This window comes from Ylistrum balloti, unplaced genomic scaffold (genome assembly GCF_031769215.1).
Source record: "Ylistrum balloti isolate Yb309-2 unplaced genomic scaffold, AGI_CSIRO_Ybal_v1 Utg370330, whole genome shotgun sequence".
Taxonomy (NCBI): Eukaryota; Metazoa; Mollusca; class Bivalvia; order Pectinida; family Pectinidae; genus Ylistrum; species Ylistrum balloti.
In genome coordinates this window covers 205,429-228,296 of record NW_026782240.1, presented here as the reverse complement: position 1 = coordinate 228,296, position 22,868 = coordinate 205,429, and the positions used below count along the sequence as shown (strand labels likewise).

Here is a 22,868-nt window from a genome sequence, read left to right as displayed (position 1 = left end):
ACCTGGTTAAATAAGTTATATTTCAGATCACACTTTCCTTGCTTTATCAATTAAAATTTATCTATGATCATGGGATAAACTTGAATAAACAATTGAATCAGTTATTGTATAGTAAAGGTTGTAGATTCCATGTGGGAAGGTGGATGGTGCCCAAAAAGGGTAACGTAGGTTAGCCTTTGAAGGAACAGTATGGATGAAGGACGTTTTATTAAATTTAACTTCAAGTATCTGTTGACAAAAAAAATCAGTGTAATGTTTAAATGAACATTGTGTTCTAAGCAACTGCAGGTAAATAATTAAAACACTTCTTGAGTTCAAAAACAGGATTCACTCTTAATTCATTTAACTTAAAGTATATACCTGTGATGAGTACACTCAGCTTTGTTTTAAAGGAACAGCAGGTTACAGTGAATTTTGGCATTGCACCTTCACTGTTGTAAAGATATTTTTAAATATGAAATATCGAATTTCAAAACTTTTTTAACCTGATTAATTGTAACCTTAGTGGTAATGCTTTGTACATTTATTTCAAGTTGAAAAGAAAAAAAATTAGTATTTGCATTTGATATTAAAGACACATTATCTGTTAGTTTTGTTTCATGTCCACTTTCCTTTTAGTCAGCAGTAACTGTATAGAGATAAATGTCTTCTTTCAAAATCTTTAAAAATCACAAACAAAATAATTTATTTCGTAGTTCAGTTTTAATGATGTTCATGGATAACCTAATTTTTTTCAATGATAAAGGTTGACATAGGAGAGGTGATGAGCACTTGATAAGATAGGATATTAAGTAGACTGGAACCTCTCCACTTTATGTTGTAATTACATCATTATGATAAGACTGAAACCCGAAGGTCATCACATGACATTTCTATATAGGATTTGTAGGAAGTAATTCCTTATTACAGATCTAAGACATTTTAAACAATTCCATTATTTTATAACGATATTAAAGAACATGGCATTAAAGTTAGTCATTAATGTGAGACAAGATGACAAAGGAAAATTTCAAATCTTGATAAGAATTGATGATATAGAAAACAAAACTAGGAAGTAGATTATTATAAGTATAAAAGTTATCAGATCAAGACCATGCCAACATCGTGGTGGTTTGTAGGTCATCCTACTTGTTACAACAATGGTATCTAGGTATATCCTTGAGCTGTAGGAAGCATGAATCATACAGAATAAGGAACTACATATTGTATACAAGTGTGTGTACTTGTATTTGTTGAACAACGGCCAACACTTGATGTGTTCTAAGTGTTTACACAGAGCAAGCCGCTGCAGTCACCACAATATTCTATCAGTCTTGGTGGTAGTGAAACATGACATCACATAATCATATTACAACTGAGATGATACCAGAACTTTTGTGTCAAGCTACAGTAGTTAATAGCAATTAATTAGGCCACAGTTTTACTTTAAGCTAGATTCTTTGTTTATTCAATGAAAACAAAGTATGCTGGAGTCCTGGCATTTCTGTAAACAGCCTCAACTAACATACAAACAGGGGATCAGATTGAAGGGGAAAAAATGTGTATTTAATTTATTTTGCTTATGAAACATGGTGTAACTGACTGCAGGAATGTGATTGGATCAGCTTGTTTCTAGCTATTTTTAGATGAATACTAAGATAATTACACTAGTTGACAACTGAAAGGTGGATCCGAGCTCAATGGAAATTTTTGTGTGAAAGTAATCTATTTCTCTTTAGCCCCATAATTGTCTTGTCTATGTAGAGACAAAAGTGTTAAGGAGGATGTTTGTTTTCCATATGAATGGCAATTCTGTTCTGTTTAATGGTTAATGTTTGTGTTGGATCTAGTGAGATCTTGGAGGAGGAGAGATGTCGACAGGAAGATGAGATGCGGCGAGATAATCGAAGGATACAGGAAATCTCATGGAGTATGTATATTTGTGTTGATGTATGTTTATTGACTGTTATAGACAGGAAATCACATTGAGTGCATTTAGATTTTCAATTGTGCGTACAAGGATGTCACTGTTCCCTTGTGTACCTAATACATCATGACCTTTGATGGATATTATGCCCCCTACATGATATTATTTAAGGGAGTGCTTTGTGTACAGATGTACAGGTGGTCAAGGTGTGGTCTGTGGGATACCCTGTGGCCTTAGGCTCTACATACTAGGTACTGAGAAAAGTCACCAAAGGTCAAAAATCTACAACCACTTACTGGTATGATAAAGGACACCGCACATGAGTGTTACTTCAATTTGTAACAGTTTCTTGGTTTTAACTCATCTTGTCCGAGGAGGAGAAGGAAAATAGATCGTCCAGTTTATTGTTGTTACTGTTGTGACATTGAAACAGTTACAACAGTATTGATATTTCCATTTTCTTTGAATGGCCAGTTAGATATTTTAATATCGCTCTCCATATCAATATGCCATCAACATTATTGAAGAATATTACATTCCCAATACTGAAACAGTGAACAACATTAATTCATTCTTAATGTGGAATTACCTACCTGTCTGTTGGATGTTTGACTGTTACAATCATAGTGGAAGTATTAAACAGTTGTTAAGATGTTAAGACAGTCTGTCACGAAGCAGAGCCAGAAGAGACCAAGTTTAAAACTGTCCCTACAGAACTCCATATCCACTGCACATGGATGTGAGCCAGGTAATCTAGATTATGTCAGTTAAAGTGAAGTTGAAAGAGAAACCAGGATGTAAGTTTCATCAAAGATTATTGATAATTGATACAATCAATATTAAGAATATTGAGCAATGAATTCTCTGAGACACTTAACTATTCTTTTGAGACTGAAAGAATAAAAATAACAGAAAGTTATCAAAATGTTTCTTTATATTGTTGTATGAGAATTTCAGTTTTGTGGTATAAGGGGGTTCCCCTTAGTATACCAATATACAAATGTAGAGTGATTGGTAACGTCTGGGGTGTATAGTAAATACATCTACTGTGGATATCTACATTTTTGTTGTAAAGCCTTAAACTTATATCAAGATATTACATATTCTGTCAATATTAATTTTACTTGGGATCTGTTGCTGTGATATTGTCACCACAATCCAATATTGTTTCTAATTGATGTTTATTGCAGCCAGTAATGGTGTGCAGTTAAAAATGTTCGTAAACCAAATAAAAAGTTTCAGGGAGAAGTTAAATGTATTTCTCAACATTTTTTAAAGTGGGTGATATATGTAGTTAGATATATCTTCAGTATGGTGTGCCAAACATTATGTCTGAGTAGATTCTGATTCTTTATAATACAACATTTGAGACACCATTTTCATGATTCATTCACTAGTTGTTGTAACACTGACACTATAACAAGTTTCCCTGTTTTTGATGGAGTCTTTGGGGAGCAACAAAATATCAGCATATTGTAATGAAATCTTAGGAACCACATAACCATCTTGTGTTCAGTATTTTGTTGACAATGAAACAAACTCAATCTATTCCTTCAGCAGAAGATAGACAAAGGGAGCTAACCCCAATTCTTGATACTTTTAAAAAAGATCTTAGTTTAGATTTAAAGGTAAAATTGTCAGAATTATTTACAAGTCATCCTGAAATCAATACTATGTATCACCTAACTTTCATTAAAATATTGCAGACTTATAATAACTCCATATATATATAGTTAACATGACCTCAGTTTTTGAAAATACAGAAACTTGAATCATAATTGTACTGACATCAGACTATTTTTTTGTTGAGATGTCAATGCTATTTTGTTTCTTTGGAATTTGAATGCTTATGACAGGTACATTGTGTGTTATAGGGTCGAGTGGATCAGACATTGAGGAGCCTCCCCCCAAACCTGCTCGTCCCCAGTATCCTGCTATGTCTCCCTCTGGCTCTACGCCTAACTTAGCCATCAACAGCAGTGTGTCCAGTCTACCACACCAGTGGAACAGCACTACCAACCTTCCTGTAGGCCACAGTACGCCTCTGCAGGGCCTCAGTCCTCAGACCCACCCTCCACCAGCCTCTGAACCCACCACGCTGCGTAACTCTCAGCTGCCCGCGGAAATAAATTTGCAGCACTACTTTCCCTCTTCCTCAGGCTATACCTCTGTGCCTTCCTCCACCAACCATCATCAGGGTATGAGTACTATGGACTCTGCCATGCCAATCCATGCCATCCCTGACCCAGGGGCTGCCAGTCTTCCTACTCGCCGAGGTGGGGCTTCCTCAAAGCCTTTTGGGTATCATGTGCCACGTAATCACCATGAGCTGTCGGACATTCTCGGTAACCAGTTCCAGAAGCCATCTCCAAGAAACTCAGCTGTGATAGACCACCATATTCCAATGGACCCCAGGCTTTCACCTGAGGTGTGTTTGCGTATCCTAATCTGAAAGGATTAATATTTGTATTTCAATTGTTTCTTTATACAGGAATAATGTGTAGCAGTTTTACTCCACCAAGTGCACGTTTGGTGTCTTAACTAAAAGATTTCAGCCATATCATCATTTTGCGATCAAAAAGGCACTGAAGATATACATCAAACTTTTTTCCAATTAAGATTCGAGTGATGTGATTTTTAAAATTTCCTACATGCAATATATTATACAATATATAACCTGCCATAACCAAAGTCAGGATTACAAATGAATTTCAGTGTTTACAGTTCATTCATCAATGACATACGTGCAAAATTTTTTTGAATTTCCATGGGTGACTGTGCATGCTAAAAAAATCCAAATCTCAGAAAAAATGTTAATGTGTATGCTTACCGTATATGTTATGTGTCCGTAGGACTTTGACTTCCACACCACAGAGGGGGTACCACGGGCACACATTAACCATAATGAGGATGTGGACCCGAAAATACTGGAGGAACGTCTGCTGCAACAACAGCGACAGCTACAGGAAGATGCTAAGTGGCTAGAAGCCTCCGAAACTAAACTGGTAAGTAGTGAACACCAGTCATTTAAGTAGACATCATTTTTTGATGTAGGACAATTTTTTTACTGTCTTGTGTATAATATGAATCCTGCTGTTCTTTTTAGAGTTATATCCCTTTTGAATAATGCTCAGCATTGACTTAATTTTGAAGTATGTAAACATTGTACCTGGAATCAATCCTGTCACAGACCTTGCTAGACATTAAATGTTCAGATATGTTGCTTTTATTTGAGGATACTTGAGGTAGTTTGGTGTAAGCCATTTACTTACAGTTCTAGTTGATTAGATCAGAATAAAATAGGTTTATTAGTTGTGAATATTGATTCTCCCTGCCTGAGCTACATGATACTGAGGTTAGGAAAGTCCCAGGCAATCCCTGCCCGAGCTACATGATACTGTGGTTAGGAAAGTCCCAGGCAATCCCTGCCCGAGCTACATGATACTGTGGTTAGGAAAGTCCCAGGCAATCCCTGCCTGAGCTACATGATACTGTGGTTAGGAAAGTCCCAGGCAATCCCTGCTTGAGATACTTGATACTGTGGTTTGGAAAGTCCCAGGCAATCCCTGCCTGAGCTACATGATACTGTGGTTAGGAAAGTCCCAGGCAATCCCTGCTTGAGCTGCATGATACTGTGGTTAGGAAAGTCCCAGGCAATCCCTGCCTGGGCTACATGATACTGTGGTTAGGAAAGTCCCAGGCAATCCCTGCCTGGGCTACATGATACTGTGGTTAGGAAAGTCCCAGGCAATCCATGCCTGAGCTACATGATACTGTGGTTAGGAAAGTCCCAGGCAATCCCTGCCTGAGCTACATGATACTGTGGTTAGGAAAGTCCCAGGCAATCCCTGCCTGAGCTACATGATACTGTGGTTAGGAAAGTCCCAGGCAATCCCTGCCCGAGCTACATGATACTGTGGTTAGGAAAGTCCCAGGCAATCCCTGCCCGAGCTACATGATACTGTGGTTAGGAAAGTCCCAGGCAATCCCTGCCTGAGCTACATGATACTGTGGTTAGGAAAGTCCCAGGCAATCCCTGCTTGAGATACTTGATACTGTGGTTTGGAAAGTCCCAAGCAATCCCTGCCTGAGCTACATGATACTGTGGTTAGGAAAGTCCCAGGCAATCCCTGCTTGAGCTGCATGATACTGTGGTTAGGAAAGTCCCAGGCAATCCCTGCCTGGGCTACATGATACTGTGGTTAGGAAAGTCCCAGGCAATCCCTGCCTGGGCTACATGATACTGTGGTTAGGAAAGTCCCAGGCAATCCATGCCTGAGCTACATGATACTGTGGTTAGGAAAGTCCCAGGCAATCCCTGCCTGAGCTACATGATACTGTGGTTAGGAAAGTCCCAGGCAATCCCTGCCTGAGCTACATGATACTGTGGTTAGGAAAATCCCAGGCAATCCCTGCCCGAGCTACATGATACTGTGGTTAGGAAAGTCCCAGGCAATCCCTGCCCGAGCTACATGATACTGTGGTTAGGAAAGTCCCAGGCAATCCCTGCCTGAGCTACATGATACTGTGGTTAGGAAAGTCCCAGGCAATCCCTGCTTGAGATACTTGATACTGTGGTTTGGAAAGTCCCAAGCAATCCCTGCCTGAGCTACATGATACTGTGGTTAGGAAAGTCCCAGGCAATCCCTGCTTGAGCTGCATGATACTGTGGTTAGGAAAGTCCCAGGCAATCCCTGCCTGTGCTACATGATACTGTGGTTAGGAAAGTCCCAGGCAATCCCTGCCTGGGCTACATGATACTGTGGTTAGGAAAGTCCCAGGCAATCCATGCCTGAGCTACATGATACTGTGGTTAGGAAAGTCCCAGGCAATCCCTGCCTGAGCTACATGATACTGTGGTTAGGAAAGTCCCAGGCAATCCCTGCCTGAGCTACATGATACTGTGGTTAGGAAAATCCCAGGCAATCCCTGCCTGAGATACTTGATACTGTGGTTTGGAAAGTCCCAGTCAATCCCTGCCTGAGCTACATGATACTGTGGTTAGGAAAGTCCCAGGCAATCCCTGCCTGAGCTACATGATACTGTGGTTAGGAAAGTCCCAGGCAATCCCTGCTTGAGATACATAATACTGTGGTTAAGATAAGAAAGTCCCAGGTAATCCCTGCTTGAGATACATGATACTGTGGTTAAGATAAGAAAGTCCCAAGCAATCCCTGCTTTAGCTACATGATACTGAGGTTAAGATAAGAAAGTCCCAGGCAATCCCTGCTTTAGCTACATGATACTGTGGTTAAGATAAGAAAGTCCCAGGTAATCCCTGCTTTAGCTACATGATACTGTGGTTAAGATAAGAAAGTCCCAGGTAATCCCTGCTTGAGACACATAATACTGTGGTTAAGATAAGAAGGTCCCAAGCAATCTGTTAGCTTGTTATTCAGCCGTATCTTTAGATAACATTGATTGATATATGATGTTAGACTATCTATAACTATGGCATGATTTTAGTGAATAACTGTACTGAAAAACACTTGTTTAGGAATGTGATTACTTTAGAAACTTAGTTACTGATGAAATACAATTATAGAAATTGGAAGTATCATGAAACTTAATGAAAATATTTGTGTCTATTTGTGAAGATGGAGAGTTTTTGCTCCATGACTTTGCAGTGTGTTTGTTATATTTTACAGGGCAGGGATAAGTGGCAAACACAGAATTTGAAGGCTGATGTTGGTAGTAAGGAGAATTCTCCTCCACAGCCTCCTCCTTCCCAGCCAGCCATGGAGGTACAGACTCGCCCGACCATCACTTTCTCTCGTACCTCCAGTAACAGCCATGCCTCTAGTAAGTACCAACCATCTTCATAATGTTGTAGGGCTACACAAAAAAAAAACTAGTCAATTGCTAGAAGAATGAGACACATTGGATTAAAGAGATACAAGAGACACAGTGGGTGTATCATTGATACCAAGAGACACAGTGGGTGTATCATTGATACCAAGAGACACAGTGGGTATATCATTGATACCAAGAGACACAGTGGGTGTATCATTGATACCAAGAGACACAGTGGGTATATCATTGATACCAAGAGACACAGTGGGTATATTATTGATACCAAGAGACACAGTGGGTGTATCATTGATACCAAGAGACACAGTGGGTATATTATTGATACCAAGAGACACAGTGGGTATATTATTGATACCAAGAGACACAGTGGGTATATTATTGATACCAAGAGACACAGTGGGTATATTATTGATACCAAGAGACACAGTGGGTATATCATTGATACCAAGAGACACAGTGAGTATATCATTGATACCAAGAGACACAGTGGGTGTATTATTGATGTGAAGAGACACAGTGGGTATATTATTGATACCAAGAGACACAGTGGGTGTATCATTGATACCAAGAGACACAGTGGGTATATTATTGATACCAAGAGACACAGTGGGTATATTATTGATACCAAGAGACACAGTGGGTATATTATTGATACCAAGAGACACAGTGGGTATATCATTGATACCAAGAGACACAGTGGGTGTATTATTGATACCAAGAGACACAGTGGGTGTATTATTGATGTGAAGAGACACAGTGGGTATATTATTGATACCAAGAGACACAGTGGGTGTATTATTGATACCAAGAGACACAGTGGGTGTATTATTGATACCAAGAGACACAGTGGGTATATCATTGATACCAAGAGACACAGTGGGTATATTATTGATGTGAAGAGACACAGTGGGTATATCATTGATACCAAGAGACACAGTGGGTGTATTATTGATGTGAAGAGACACAGTGGGTATATTATTGATACCAAGAGACACAGTGGGTGTATCATTGATACCAAGAGACACAGTGGGTATATTATTGATACCAAGAGACACAGTGGGTGTATTATTGATACCAAGAGACACAGTGGGTGTATCATTGATACCAAGAGACACAGTGGGTATATTATTGATACCAAGAGACACAGTGGGTGTATCATTGATACCAAGAGACACAATGGGTGTATTATTGATGTGAAGAGACACAGTGGGTGTATTACTGATGTGAAGAGACACAGTGGGTATATTATTGATACCAAGAGACACAGTGGGTATATTATTGATACCAAGAGACACAGTGGGTATATTATTGATACCAAGAGACACAGTGGGTATATTATTGATACCAAGAGACACAGTGGGTGTATTATTGATACCAAGAGACACAGTGGGTGTATTATTGATGTGAAGAGACACAGTGGGTGTATTATTGATGTGAAGAGACACAGTGGGTATATTATTGATACCAAGAGACACAGTGGGTGTATTATTGATACCAAGAGACACAGTGGGTGTATTATTGATACCAAGAGACACAGTGGGTGTATTATTGATACCAAGAGACACAGTGGGTGTATTATTGATGTGAAGAGACACAGTGGGTATATTATTGATACCAAGAGACACAGTGGGTGTATCATTGATACCAAGAGACACAGTGGGTATATTATTGATACCAAGAGACACAGTGGGTATATTATTGATACCAAGAGACACAGTGGGTATATTATTGATACCAAGAGACACAGTGGGTATATTATTGATACCAAGAGACACAGTGGGTATATCATTGATACCAAGAGACACAGTGAGTATATCATTGATACCAAGAGACACAGTGGGTGTATTATTGATGTGAAGAGACACAGTGGGTATATTATTGATACCAAGAGACACAGTGGGTGTATCATTGATACCAAGAGACACAGTGGGTATATTATTGATACCAAGAGACACAGTGGGTATATTATTGATACCAAGAGACACAGTGGGTATATTATTGATACCAAGAGACACAGTGGGTATATCATTGATACCAAGAGACACAGTGGGTGTATTATTGATACCAAGAGACACAGTGGGTGTATTATTGATGTGAAGAGACACAGTGGGTATATTATTGATACCAAGAGACACAGTAGGTGTATCATTGATACCAAGAGACACAGTGGGTATATTATTGATACCAAGAGACACAGTGGGTATATCATTGATACCAAGAGACACAGTGGGTGTATTATTGATGTGAAGAGACACAGTGGGTATATTATTGATACCAAGAGACACAGTGGGTGTATCATTGATACCAAGAGACACAGTGGGTGTATCATTGATACCAAGAGACACAGTGGGTGTATCATTGATACCAAGAGACACAGTGGGTATATCATTGACACCAAGAGACACAGTGGGTGTATTATTGATACCAAGAGACACAGTGGGTATATCATTGATACCAAGAGACACAGTGGGTGTATTATTGATACCAAGAGACACAGTGGGTATATCATTGATTCCAAGAGACACAGTGGGTGTATTATTGATACCAAGAGACACAGTGGGTGTATTATATAATTAATTGTAATTCCTTTCATAAACAAAACAGACTAAAGATGAAATGAAATGTTGATAGATAAGTTGATATATATAAAATAATATTTTACTTCATTAATGTGTTGAAGAAATTAACAAACAAAATTGGGTCAACAAAGAAATATTTAAACATCTTTTTTTTTAATTTCTTAGGTGGCAGTAGAAGCAGTGTGAACAGTGATCCCGAGTTGCCATCTCCAACTAGCAAGGTCAGTATCTAGGACAAATTTATTGTGAAGTCAGAACACTTAAAATGAGAGGTAGATCTAAAAATGTAAATGTGATTCCTAAATACTAGATCTGTAATAGATGTGTCTTGATATAGATTTGTAATAGATGTAATCTGAATATAGATTTCTGATTGATGTATCTAAATATAGATATCCAATCAGATACTTAAAATAAATAGTTATAGATTTGTACCTGTAATCAAGATATATTGAATAGATATCCAGGTATAGGTAATTTTTCTTAAGATGTATTTATCTTTTCTCAGGTTGAGGCTGCCACTACACAAGGACTTGACAGGAATGATGACCATGTTTATGAAAATACAACGAATGTAGTGCGATCTGTGATGTCATTGACGAGAGTAGCCCCATCTGTCAAGCCTGACGAGTATGTCGACTTAGTCAAGGTACGGTGGTTTTTGGAATATAAGCAACAGTTCTATGGTGTATTTGATAAATTTTATATTTTCATTTGCAAATATGTTTTGATAAGTCAAAATGTGCCTGTTATTTGAAGCACAATTTGCAAATGGTTGTGTAGTCATGTGTTCATAATATGTGAGATATTGACAAAGCCTGGAGATTATGTGAAAATAATAAATTCAATACTGAAATTCCAACACGATCTTAATTCAAACTTAAATTCAATAAAACTTGTTAGGACAAAATAATAACAAAAGAAAGATTACATGGAGACCCTTGAAAAAGTACAGAGAGTATGACAAGGTGCTCTGGAAGTCATCTGCTTCATAAATGGCACATGCCACATAAATCGTGGTCAATCCAAGTAAATTGTGTCACATTCCTAAAATAGAACAAATGGTTATCCTCATCAGCCTGCATCTTTTGTGTTTAAATGTCTGATAGCAAGGTAGATTCTATCAGGAAAAACACTTAAGGTTGTTGTGTTATTGCAGGACACTGGCCTACAGCTACGAGGACTTCTTAGCAGTGCTGATGACTTCACTGCGACCGTTCCCCAGGGACTTGATACTGAGGTAAGCTGTTAGTTTTACAAATAAAAAAAAATTAAGATGCTTATAAAGGCATCTTTTCTTTCATCAGTTATTTGTGGGTGAATGGATCACATCACATGAAATTCATTTAGATATATTTCATCCCTATGTATAAAAGTGTATAGAATTCAGGCAAAGGTTGATAAATGAAAAATTAAGTCTTAATATGATTGGTTAGACCAAAGAAACAAATACCCGTGTTTCCAGTTTCTTCCTGAAAAAAGTTTTAGTCAATAGATAAGGATTTTTTTTTTTTTTTTTTGATATTTGCTTGCTTTAGACACTCTACTTCTCAAGTACCATACTGATTCGATAATGGATTAAACCAATGTGCCAGGTATGTTTAAGTGTCACAGGTGTGTATTGTGATGTTCATCATTCTGAATAGCAAAATCTGTCAGAACATTTTTTGAAAATGATAGTCTTTCTTGTTTCTTCTGGACATATAGACTAACAGACAAACAAGATGATTTCCCCCCTCTCCCACTTTGATTTTGATATTCTATGATTCTGAGAGTGAAGAAGTTTCTGTCATTATTATCTCATTTTCAGATTTTTTTTTTGTCAGTAAATTTATATGATTGTTGATATTTTATTTTTAGATTCAAATGGCACAGAAGGTTTTATCAACAGATATGGCGTCACTGATCAGCTCTATGAAACTTGCTCAACAGTATAGATCAACAGCATTAGAACATGAATACAGAAAAGGGATGCTTAAAGCAGCTCACGTTTTAGCAATGGACTCAAAAAACCTTCTGGATGTTGTGGACAGAACTCGGTTGAAAATGCTTGCCAAGAGCTGATCCCTTGTGAGGCAGCGTTTGCCCATTTGCCTACACTCCATTGTTTTGTTGCTGTTGTGATGGAGTGAAGGTATCTCTGGATAGCGCTCGCCCTGTAATGTCATTTGAGAAAAAGTAACTGTAAGATTTTGTGCAATATTATGACTAGACATACAAGTTGGATCGTATACTTTTGTCACATGACTTTGTATACTTGTCAGAGAAATCTTCATCAGATGGACTAAAGGTGAAAAAATACCTTGGCTATGCAGGTTTCATTAAGTGAAAGCTGTATGATGGCTTCAGGTCCTAAAAGATGAAACCCCTCTGTGACAGGTCCTTTATATAAACCCTTTGCTATGACTGCAGATCTTTTGATGGAACTCGGGTTAATTCATTTTCGTCCACAGTAATCATGTGACAATTTCCACTTGGTAAGGACATCATGGATGATATACAAAAATATTGCAGAAAACGGTCATCATTAGATATGTACAATGTTGAACGATAAAGCAAATACTGAGGTTTGATACAGTCTGTAAGTAGGATACAACTTCTTATTATTAAATAGGTAAATAAGGTGTGTATCTGATTGGACAGAGATGACATTTGGCCAGTGCTGACTTGTGGCTGTATGCTGTAACATGTATTTTACCTGTTACTAAATTATTAATTTTCTATAACTGATGTCAGGTATAAAGTATCACTGTATTACAAATCCTATTTAAATGCTGTATTTGTTATTTAATGAAAAAATTAATAAAGCCCGAAATGAATATGAATAAGCTTAAGTCTTCGCTTATCATTTTTGATGTACAAATCATTTGATATTGACAAGATACATATATGTGATTGAAGAGTGTGTAAAATTGCATACAATATGTTGAACCTGAACATTTTAACAAGAAGCATTGGTTATCGTGAAGCCTTTTGCTGTTTCACAATGGAATCATTTCTTGCAACGTCTCCACAGCAGCAGGGGTCGAAATGGGGACTCTAGTGAACATGGAATCATGTGGTTTGACAACAAATATGCTGTCTTATCTAAAACCTGTGCAGACTCAACATGGCGACCTACAAGCTAAATTTGATAGATCCATAACTAAGTTCAGATGGGTAGTGAAGTCTTATCATTGATGACTCAAGCAATGGCTTTTTTTCAAAACATAACTTGCCTCCAACTACTTCATTGATGTCATAGAGACATTCGTTAAAATAATAACAGCCTGTCTCAATGGAATCAGATCCCATATATGTTAGAACATAGAGCAAGACACAAAGGATAGAGTGTTGGCCGCTAAAATGAAAGTGCGCTTTAGTGTTCACAACAACTTGGCTCAGTGTGTGAAAAATGAGCCAGATCTTAACAAAAGAGCCAAGCCACTATTTGTCAAATGAAATGCTACTGTCGATATTTGTGACTTTCCAACATTAGAAATCCGGACAATATTCTGTAACACATACCAAATATCATTGGCAGCTTGCTACTTAAGTGAATCATGAGGCAATGTACAATATTGGATCCACTAGAGGCATAACAACAGTGTACAGTGTTTGGATCCAGTATGACAGCTCCGACACAATTTCTTAAAGGATTATTATTGCCAGTGTCCTACTGGACAGAGAAACTTGTGTACCCACGTAGCCAGTATCCTGTACTATTTAGGATATCATGTGTATTTAGAAACATGTAAGCCTTTGCATCCAAGTTTAAAAGTATAAGACAAACCTCAATTAATGTAACATCATCTTCAATGCATTATGTATGATCTCGACAATTAAAACTACATTACTGTATGATGTAGACAAACACTGACATGACCAATCAGATTCCAGAATGAAGTCTTGTTGTATTCCAGATTAGGTGGTTTAAGAACTTCTAATTTTGTGGTTATCAGGGAATATGGTGGCCATTAAGAAGGAGGAAAGTTCACTTTAGTGGGTTTTTAGGTGGAAGTCCCTTTGTACTCATAAAATCAAGTGTAAACATTTAATTTCAGTTCACTTTACAATACTTCAATCCAAAACAGATTGTCTCCTTTGCTCGTTTTTCCTTTAAAAAATACATAGCAATATTGTCAATCAGTTTTAATCTAAACTTTGCATAAAACTCCTAATAACTGTTTTTGGGGAATTTATTTCACACTGTTTGAAGACATTTTTTTTCTCTTAATTTTGACCATTATAGTTAAATTGGTTATCAGCCCACCATCATTAGATGGTGGGTTATTCAAATCGCCCTGCGTCCGTAGTCCGTGGTCCGTCCGTCCGTAAACAATTCTTGTTACCGCTATTTCTGGAAAAGTACTGGATGGTCTTTCTCAAATTTCATATGCTGGTTCCCCTTGGTCCCTAGTTGTGCATTGTACCTTTTTTGAACTGATTCGCATTCAAGATGGCCGACAGGTGGCCATCTTGGATTTTGGAAGTAAAAGTTTGTTATCGCTATTTCTGGAAAAGTACTGGATGGATCTTTCTCAAATTTCATATGCAGTTTCCCCTAAGTCCCTAGTTGTGCATTGTACCTTTTTTGGACTGATTCGAATTCAAGATAGCCGACAGGTGGCCATCTTGGATTTTGGATGTAAAAGTTTGTTACTGCTATTTCTTGGAAAGTACTGGATGGATCTTTCTCAAATTTCATATGCAGTTTCCCCTTGGTCCCTAGTTGTGCATTGTACGTTTTTTGGACTGATTCGAATTCAAGATGGCCGACAGGTGGCCATCTTGGATTTTGGAAGTAAAAGTTTGTTATCGCTATTTCTGGAAAAGTACTGGATGGATCTTTCTCAAATTTCATATGCAGTTTCCCCTAAGTCCCTAGTTGTGCATTGTACCTTTTTTGGACTGATTCGAATTCAAGATAGCCGACAGGTGGCCATCTTGGATTTTGGATGTAAAAGTTTGTTACTGCTATTTCTTGGAAAGTACTGGATGGATCTTTCTCAAATTTCATATGCAGTTTCCCCTTGGTCCCTAGTTGTGCATTGTACGTTTTTTGGACTGATTCGAATTCAAGATGGCCGACAGGTGGCCATCTTGGATTTTGGATGTAAAAAGTTTGTTACCGCTATATCTGAGGAAGTACTGGATGGATCCTTCTGATATTTCATAGATATTGGTTTCCCTTGGTCCCTAGTTGTGCATTGTACCTTTTTTGGACTGATTTGAAATCAAGGTGGCCCATTATCCACCTGTAACTGACTGCTATCTAATAATACTTTGGGATCTTTTTCAAATGGTATTTGCTAATAGGTGCTTAATAAAAATATCTTGTGCCATCATTGAGTACATTCAATGAAGACCAGTTCATGAACGTTTACAACACCTGTAACAAACCAAAAAAAATAAGCAAATCTTCAAGAACTGAAAACAGATCCTCAAATGGTGGGCGCCAAGATCCCTCTGGGATCTCTTGTCCCTATATATTGAGTTTTTGACGGATCATTTTCAAATTCGATATGCATATTTGATTTCTGGACAGAGGAGAAAGAAGGGAAAATGCTCCCAACTGATCTAAGATCATACAATATAAGTTCTTATAACACAAGAAGTAGCAGATTCATATGTGACATTTCACTGACTACATTGTTAACTTCATCAGACAAATAACCAGTGTGAAGCATAGTAGTTCTGAAGTATGCAGTGTACATGATGGTAAGGAATCGGCCATTTTTTCAGCTGTACTATAACCCTAAGTACACTAAGGTAGAAAATAGTGACAAAATGGTAAAAAGATAGAATAAAAAAAACAAGTTAACAATGCACTGTAGTTTATTCAGCTATGCTTTTATAAACACTTGGTCATCGATGTGAGAGAGTCTGTAACCACACTTGTCCCCGTTAAATACTGGCCCGTTGCAGCATTTCCAGAATGCCTTCTTGACCTGAACCAGAAAAAGTTGTTTTCCCTGTCAATTATCTAGGAATTTTCCAAGTCAATGATTAAGATATTGGTACATATGCGTCTTTTACCTCTAGACCAATACATTAATAGTACTGTCATCTTTCTTTCCGAGAAGGGTATCAAGGAATGGCACAGTGCCATCAATTTCTTTCTCGCAGTTGAATTGATGCTGTTAGAATTGACCATGGCATCTAAGAAAACAAATTATGGTGTTGTGAGTACAAGTTACAGTAAAACCAGGACATAGTGATTGGTTTTTTTTGGACATGACTGGTCTTGTTCTAATCATACTAATTTCTACTTTAGTGTATATTGGACTGTAATAGAACAGTCAAAACAAATTGGTTGTTTCCTATCCATCTTGTACACAATACACGCCATACATCAGTCTAGTACATTTAACATTGATGGTGTAGTCACTTAAACATCACAGATAAATCTTTTACTGGTGGTGTTATAAAATCTTCTTGGCTAGTACAGTGTGTTGTTAAGTAACTACATGTTCTGGAAGAAACGAGTTCACAACTTGAATTGTGGAAAGGCTGATGTTTAGCCTATAATCCTCTCAAGTCTGACAACAGGGGACTGAAAACATAATGTTATCAGTAACAACAGAAGACTATAAGTTTAATAGAACAAAATTTTAATATTTTGAATTTTGAAATAAGTCACACATTCACATGCCTTCGCTAACACTTTAAATCAGCTGCACAATATTAAGTTCCGTAATCAATTAAGAAATCAAACCATCAATTGTCAATACTGCAAGATGACTTCCATTAACTTTGTCATGTGATCCTCAGATGTGCAGGTCAGCTCATTTGATGATAAACAGCAAAACGGTGAGGTAAAACTTCTGTAGCCTCTAGTTAAGTACTATGCTTCTATAAGTTTATACCAAAACCCACACATACATCTCTTGGGCGCTCCAGCTGTTAACACCATGTAGTTAATATGGACTTGTTCATCATCACCTGAAACAGAAATAATACCTTAAGTACATGTCATCAGTCATCATTTTCTTAAATACGCTCTGTAAAGTTTCACCATTATCATTAGTACTGCAGAGGCCAGTTCACTTGAATGAAATCCTTACAGACTTCAAATCAATCAATGAAATTGATTGCAATGTGAATCAATTGTTTCAGAGATGTAAGAAGAAATTGATGACTAAACACAACAATTTTTTTCCACAAAGTTATTTAAAAATTCCATGCTATTGTGGGAATATACTATGTGAAACCGATTATGTTCCCCAAACATATTTCCAGAACTAGAATTCCAATTTCCAGACTGGTGAGTAAAATTAATATTATAGAAATCTGTTTCCAAAACCTTCCGATGGATTGTAGCAGGTCAACTGTATATGCTTTTCAGGCAAAACCAGGGGAACACATGTATTTGATACTTTTGGAGCATGAACTCTCAAAAAAGTCCTTGTATCACAAGTTATAAATTTGTGTGTTTATCAAACTATCAATTACAGCCTTTGTGTCACTCTATGGGAGCACAGAGTTCATAATAGCTGATAATGTCCAAAACAAATTACTGTAGTCATCAAAACTCCATGATTATTGTGCAAAAGGAGGAACAGATATTTGAGAAATTGAACAAAGTCCATCCTCTTTACACTGATATGGAAAATGATTCCCACGGAACAGCAACATCCACTTCTGTTCCTTTGTTGCAGCAAGATAAGTATTCAGAATTATTTGCAGGCATACAAAGAGAACAAATCTGTTTCACTTACAAAGACATCCAACAATTCTGCTGTCACTCTCGGATCGTACAAGGATGGGGGATTCTCTGGTACCATCTCGTTCATTTACACGCAGTCCATCAAAGTCAAAATGATCCTGGAAAATTGATGTAAAAAAAAAAACATTATAATAGTGTGACATGCGTTACCTTTTTAGCTCTTTATTTTTATGCCAATTAAACAGTGCATTTCATGCGGGGGTGTAGATATTTTTTCAAAGCTCTTTAAATTTAAATTCTGTAATTCCTGTCTAGTTTGCAAATTTCTACAGGAGAAATTATGCCAATTTCTAGACAAATACACAGAAATGAAGGTTTGAGACATATAGTCATGGTAAGATCTTCATATGACCATTATGGTGGATGAGTGTGATTGGAGTGGTAATTAATGAAAGTGCCCAGGCAAGTGTGACTCTGAAATCTTCACATTTTGCAATGTATGGCTATAGACCACAGAAGGTTTACAGTAGTTAAACCTTGTAAATCGGATAATATCTTGTAGGGTTCATGAGATGGGTTGAGATTTCAACATTTATGATTAATTATTATAACTGGCTACTGACAACTGATCAATTACTTGCTTGCTTACCCAATCAATTTATGTTAAGTTTATGTTAAAGTACCTCACACAATTCTGATCAATAACCTTTCATCAGTTCATAGTTGGCTTGAACACCGCACATTGTCAGTGCATGTTTTAAATTGATGAGTCCTACTGATAGCAGAAGTTGTAGAAGTTGAGGGTACTCATAGTCACCATTCTAGCCCTGGCTAGTGGGAATTTTTCTTTACTACTACAGTGTTTTACTAGAGATGAATGGGTCACAATAGCCTCACCAGAATCATCTGTATTGATGGAGTGAAAACCACAGAGAATTCAAGCTATTCAATTAATCCCTATATAATTCAACTTCGAGAAGAAATATTGTGTGGTCTATATATGTAAACAAGAAATATCAACGAGACAAAGTATTTGTTTCACTGTGGTTTTCGAACCTGTTGGCTCTCTCCAGGCAATCAGTTTATTACTTTCTTAGTTACAAAACTATGACATAATTCCACATCATGCATAGAAAAAAAAGAAAACCCCGTACAAGAGCCTACAGGCTAAAAAACATGAGCGAAACAAATATTTTGTCTTCTTGACATTTCACAATTACAAATACACACATTCACATATCTATTTAAATAAAACACTCTTAAACAGATATCCCACCCATTTTGCAAAATTTCTAGCTGTTCCCTACTTTGTAAGAATCCAATGTAATGGCTTTAAAAACAATTGTTAACATCAAAATATCTCTCCTGCGGTCAGTTTGTACATGTGAAATTAGTGGGGATACTCCCAGCCAAACTGTCTAAATATAACGCATTGGGAAGTCCGCTACTGAGAGTGTATGCTGTTCACTAAAATTTCTGCTAGGGTTACAATTTGATTTCTTCATTAGGCTTATTTTCTATTGACTTTATAACTTACACAAATATCTAATTCTGTTCACCTTATAATGACACAAACCTGTTATGACTTAATCAGGGAGGCCACAAGAACATTAGTGAATAGATATAGCTATTTCTATAAAGAAATTCAGCAAATTTAATACTGTATGATTATTTAAATGGTAAATTGAGGTGTACAATTTCCATAAGATCATAAGTACTTGTAGATGACTTTGTACATTTTTCTTCAAAAGCATTCCATGAAATCCAAACTTGTGCAGAATATCCCTTTAAGCAAAGGAAGTCAAAATTCAATTGAATTCAATTCCATTGAAATGGGGAATTCGAAGAAAACCACTCATTTAAATATGTATCTATTTCATCACGAGGAGACTACAATACTTGCCTTGGCACCTCCCAACTCCGTTAAAATTTCATCTCTTTCCTCACCAGTCATGTGACCAAGATTACTGGGCATCAGAGAGTCTGGTGATTCTGTAAAAATCAATCGCCAATATAGTAGTTATATTTAGTTGTCATATTGAGAGAGTAAAGACAGATTGTGGTCTTCAATATTAACATTGGTCTATGGTTTACAATCTGAACAATTATATACACATGTATATAGATTTATCATTTCTATTTTCAGCAAATTTCTTAACAGACCAGAATTCTATATTAATGTTAAAAAAGAACTCAACCAAAAAGTTCAATTGATTTCTATGGACAACACCTACTGATAAAGAATGCATAAGAAACAAGCTCCTACTTAAAGCAATGATTTGGTTAAGTTTTCATTAATTATGTGACAAAATCTTTCTTGATATTAAACAAATTGCTTGCTTGTAATTGTAATTGATTCACAATCTATTAATCCTTTGAAGTGATTTGCACCACAACATAATCATGTAACAACTTACAAAAGAGAAACATTGTGCTTCAACACACTAGAAGCACTACATAATAACAAATTCTTACATTTAAGAATTGATTTTTTATTTTCTGTACAGTTGACAATGTAAGTAACAAGAACAAGTTAAAAATGTTAATACTTCAATGTGAATAAACTTTGAAGTCTATACAGAATAAATATCAATTCTTTATCAAGATCTAGCCTTGATAATCATAGATTTTTTTTTAAACATATAAAACACAGATTACCTAATGCACATAAGTAAAACAGTGGCAAGCTCAACTGAACTGCCATATTATGCCGAAGGCAGTGCCACTTGGCCGTCATTGACATCACTATGATAACAAAAATTTCCAAGAGCAAACGATTAAATTGTAGATAATGTTTTTATTAACTATTTGTAAAATATATAAGGTTCGTTGATGTCAACGATTATTCAAATATTAATTCAGTAAAGCACCAGTCAAAAAGAAAAAACGATTTTTGAATATTTGTTTCCGCAACAGTTAGACACCAACATTTCGGAGGTCGCTAAAAATTCATTTGATCTCGGTCAAATTTTTATTCTGAATATGATGTTGTCAGCTAAATATTATTAGTGTTCGGAGTTGTACACTTATATCATTCATCATGATAACAATTCAAACAGAATTTTCAAGCATGCAACACTCGGCGTGTGCTACAACGCTATTACAAGAGTGTGCTTCATATCATTAAGTAAACAAGAGAGACTATAATTATCCATGTAAGATAATGACAATTACAACGGTTAAAGAGACAACTACAACGTTGTCTATAATTACCGTAATTATCCAGTTATAAGTTCAAGGGACAAACATATAAGCAAAACTTATTGCTCAAATTAAGGTCGAGATGAGCTGATTACCGGATATTAATGATGTACATTAATTGGCATTTCCAACAAAAATGAAATGCATATATGAATATGTGTATGACAGCGATAAGGAATATGAAGTTAGGTCCAAGACTGGCAGACGAGTCTATTGTCCACAGTATGAACTATTGATCTGAAAATAACCTTGACGAGTGTCCTCTACTAATGTTTTTGGCACGTATATACCGATATGATTTGAAATATGTATCGAAAGCAACCACCACTCCCCCAATATCTTATTGTAATACACTGTTTAAATGGAACACGTTTGTATCAGGGGCTGTCCAAGTTATATTCACGTAGGTATATAAGGATTGCCTTCATTATACCTTGGAACGTGACTCCGCGCCCTAAGTAATATATGAGCGATTTTAATCACATACCAACTTTTCCTTCGTGACTTTCTTCTGGTGGGAATATAGCATGCATGCCGCTTACACCTAAATCTCTTCCCCCATCTGCTTTACTGCCATATGCCCTCACTTGATAAGTGAGCACAGTTCTTCTTGTAAGACCTACAAATGTTCTACACAGCGCCGCCGCCATTTTGTTTCTTCGAGGACGAGAGTATACGAGATTTCGGAGTTGCCTCCCTTTGATTTTGGCTTGTGGTTAGATACTTCTTTGAAAAAAAAAACAGGAATCTCACTTTACAGCCAGATCCGTAACAAAATTGTTTCATTGATATATATATATATATATATATATATATACATTCACACTGCACAATATTTAAGTGTAATGTCATATCCAAAGTCACACAAAAGGTTATCGATATTATGTGACTTCAAAAGTGGTTAAATAAGCAACCGCAACTGTTAAAAAAAAGTTTGTATATGAAATAACGACCCACTTTTTTAGTGACGATAACTGTACCATTACATACAAAAAATGGGATTACACTTGTATGGTCACCAATACGTCCTGATATCATAATACTAGGATACTTTTTCGGATATGAAACGAATACGCCATTTTCATTATGTCTTGAATTAAATGACAACAATTTCCAAGTGATGACCAATTAACCAAACAAATAATACTGATAAAATATTTCATAAATAATCGGTGCAGAAATGTGACTCATTAACAGGGACACAATAAGTGCTGAATTCAAAATTTAAGGCTCCGATCATAAAGGCCTGACAGTTTGCCATATAGCAATAATATTAAACGTACGTATATTTAAAATAGCAGTACAAACTGCGCTGTGATTCATATCATTGAATTCGATTTTCGAAAAAAACACCAAAACAATAGAAAATAGACAAAAACCCCCCTTTGTTTACGAATTCTACTCGGATTTTAAAACTCTTCAGACTTACGCTAAAACTCTTCAGTTAAGCAAGAGTTATTTCCCTTGTTCCACTTCAGATCTTGAGAAATACATCTTCATAAAATTAACCTTAATTTCGCATCCAAGATGTTAAAAAGAGAATCACCAGACGTAATATTTATTCATTTATTCATGTAGAGATTAGAATTTCAATCAATTATATCAATTAAAATTCAAATTAGAACGTTTTCTCTCTGTGAATACAAAGTTGTAAAGTTACAAGCGGAACATTTTATTGACTGCGAGCGTTCTTTACACGAACTTTACATGCAGTGTCTGTAGC

General features: G+C 36.6%; 2 protein-coding genes across 4 annotated transcripts in view; one reads left to right on the top strand and one right to left on the bottom strand.

The window, feature by feature from the left end:
- The window catches only part of LOC132553467 (focal adhesion kinase 1-like), a 73,488-nt gene extending 60,364 nt beyond the window's left edge, over positions 1–13,124 (top strand). For all 3 annotated transcript variants that reach the window (XM_060217715.1, XM_060217716.1, XM_060217717.1), the window contains exons 22-29: positions 1,830–1,909; positions 3,781–4,334; positions 4,759–4,911; positions 7,555–7,708; positions 10,462–10,517; positions 10,805–10,945; positions 11,456–11,536; positions 12,157–13,124. In XM_060217715.1, the coding sequence (XP_060073698.1) occupies positions 1,830–1,909; positions 3,781–4,334; positions 4,759–4,911; positions 7,555–7,708; positions 10,462–10,517; positions 10,805–10,945; positions 11,456–11,536; positions 12,157–12,360 (1,423 nt within the window). In that variant the 3' untranslated portion in view covers positions 12,361–13,124. The remainder of the gene's footprint in view (positions 1–1,829; positions 1,910–3,780; positions 4,335–4,758; positions 4,912–7,554; positions 7,709–10,461; positions 10,518–10,804; positions 10,946–11,455; positions 11,537–12,156) is intronic.
- A 3,748-nt stretch (positions 13,125–16,872) lies between these two features.
- On the bottom strand, positions 16,873–21,802 carry LOC132553464 (cytochrome c oxidase subunit 5B, mitochondrial-like). Its single transcript, XM_060217712.1, has 4 exons — positions 21,633–21,802; positions 19,848–19,936; positions 17,997–18,102; positions 16,873–17,220 (listed from the first exon to the last, which is right to left on the bottom strand). The coding sequence occupies exons 1-4, from the start codon at positions 21,793–21,795 to the stop codon at positions 17,123–17,125; spliced, it is 456 nt and encodes a 151-aa protein (XP_060073695.1). The 5' UTR covers positions 21,796–21,802; the 3' UTR covers positions 16,873–17,122.
- Positions 21,803–22,868: the final 1,066 nt, after the last annotated feature.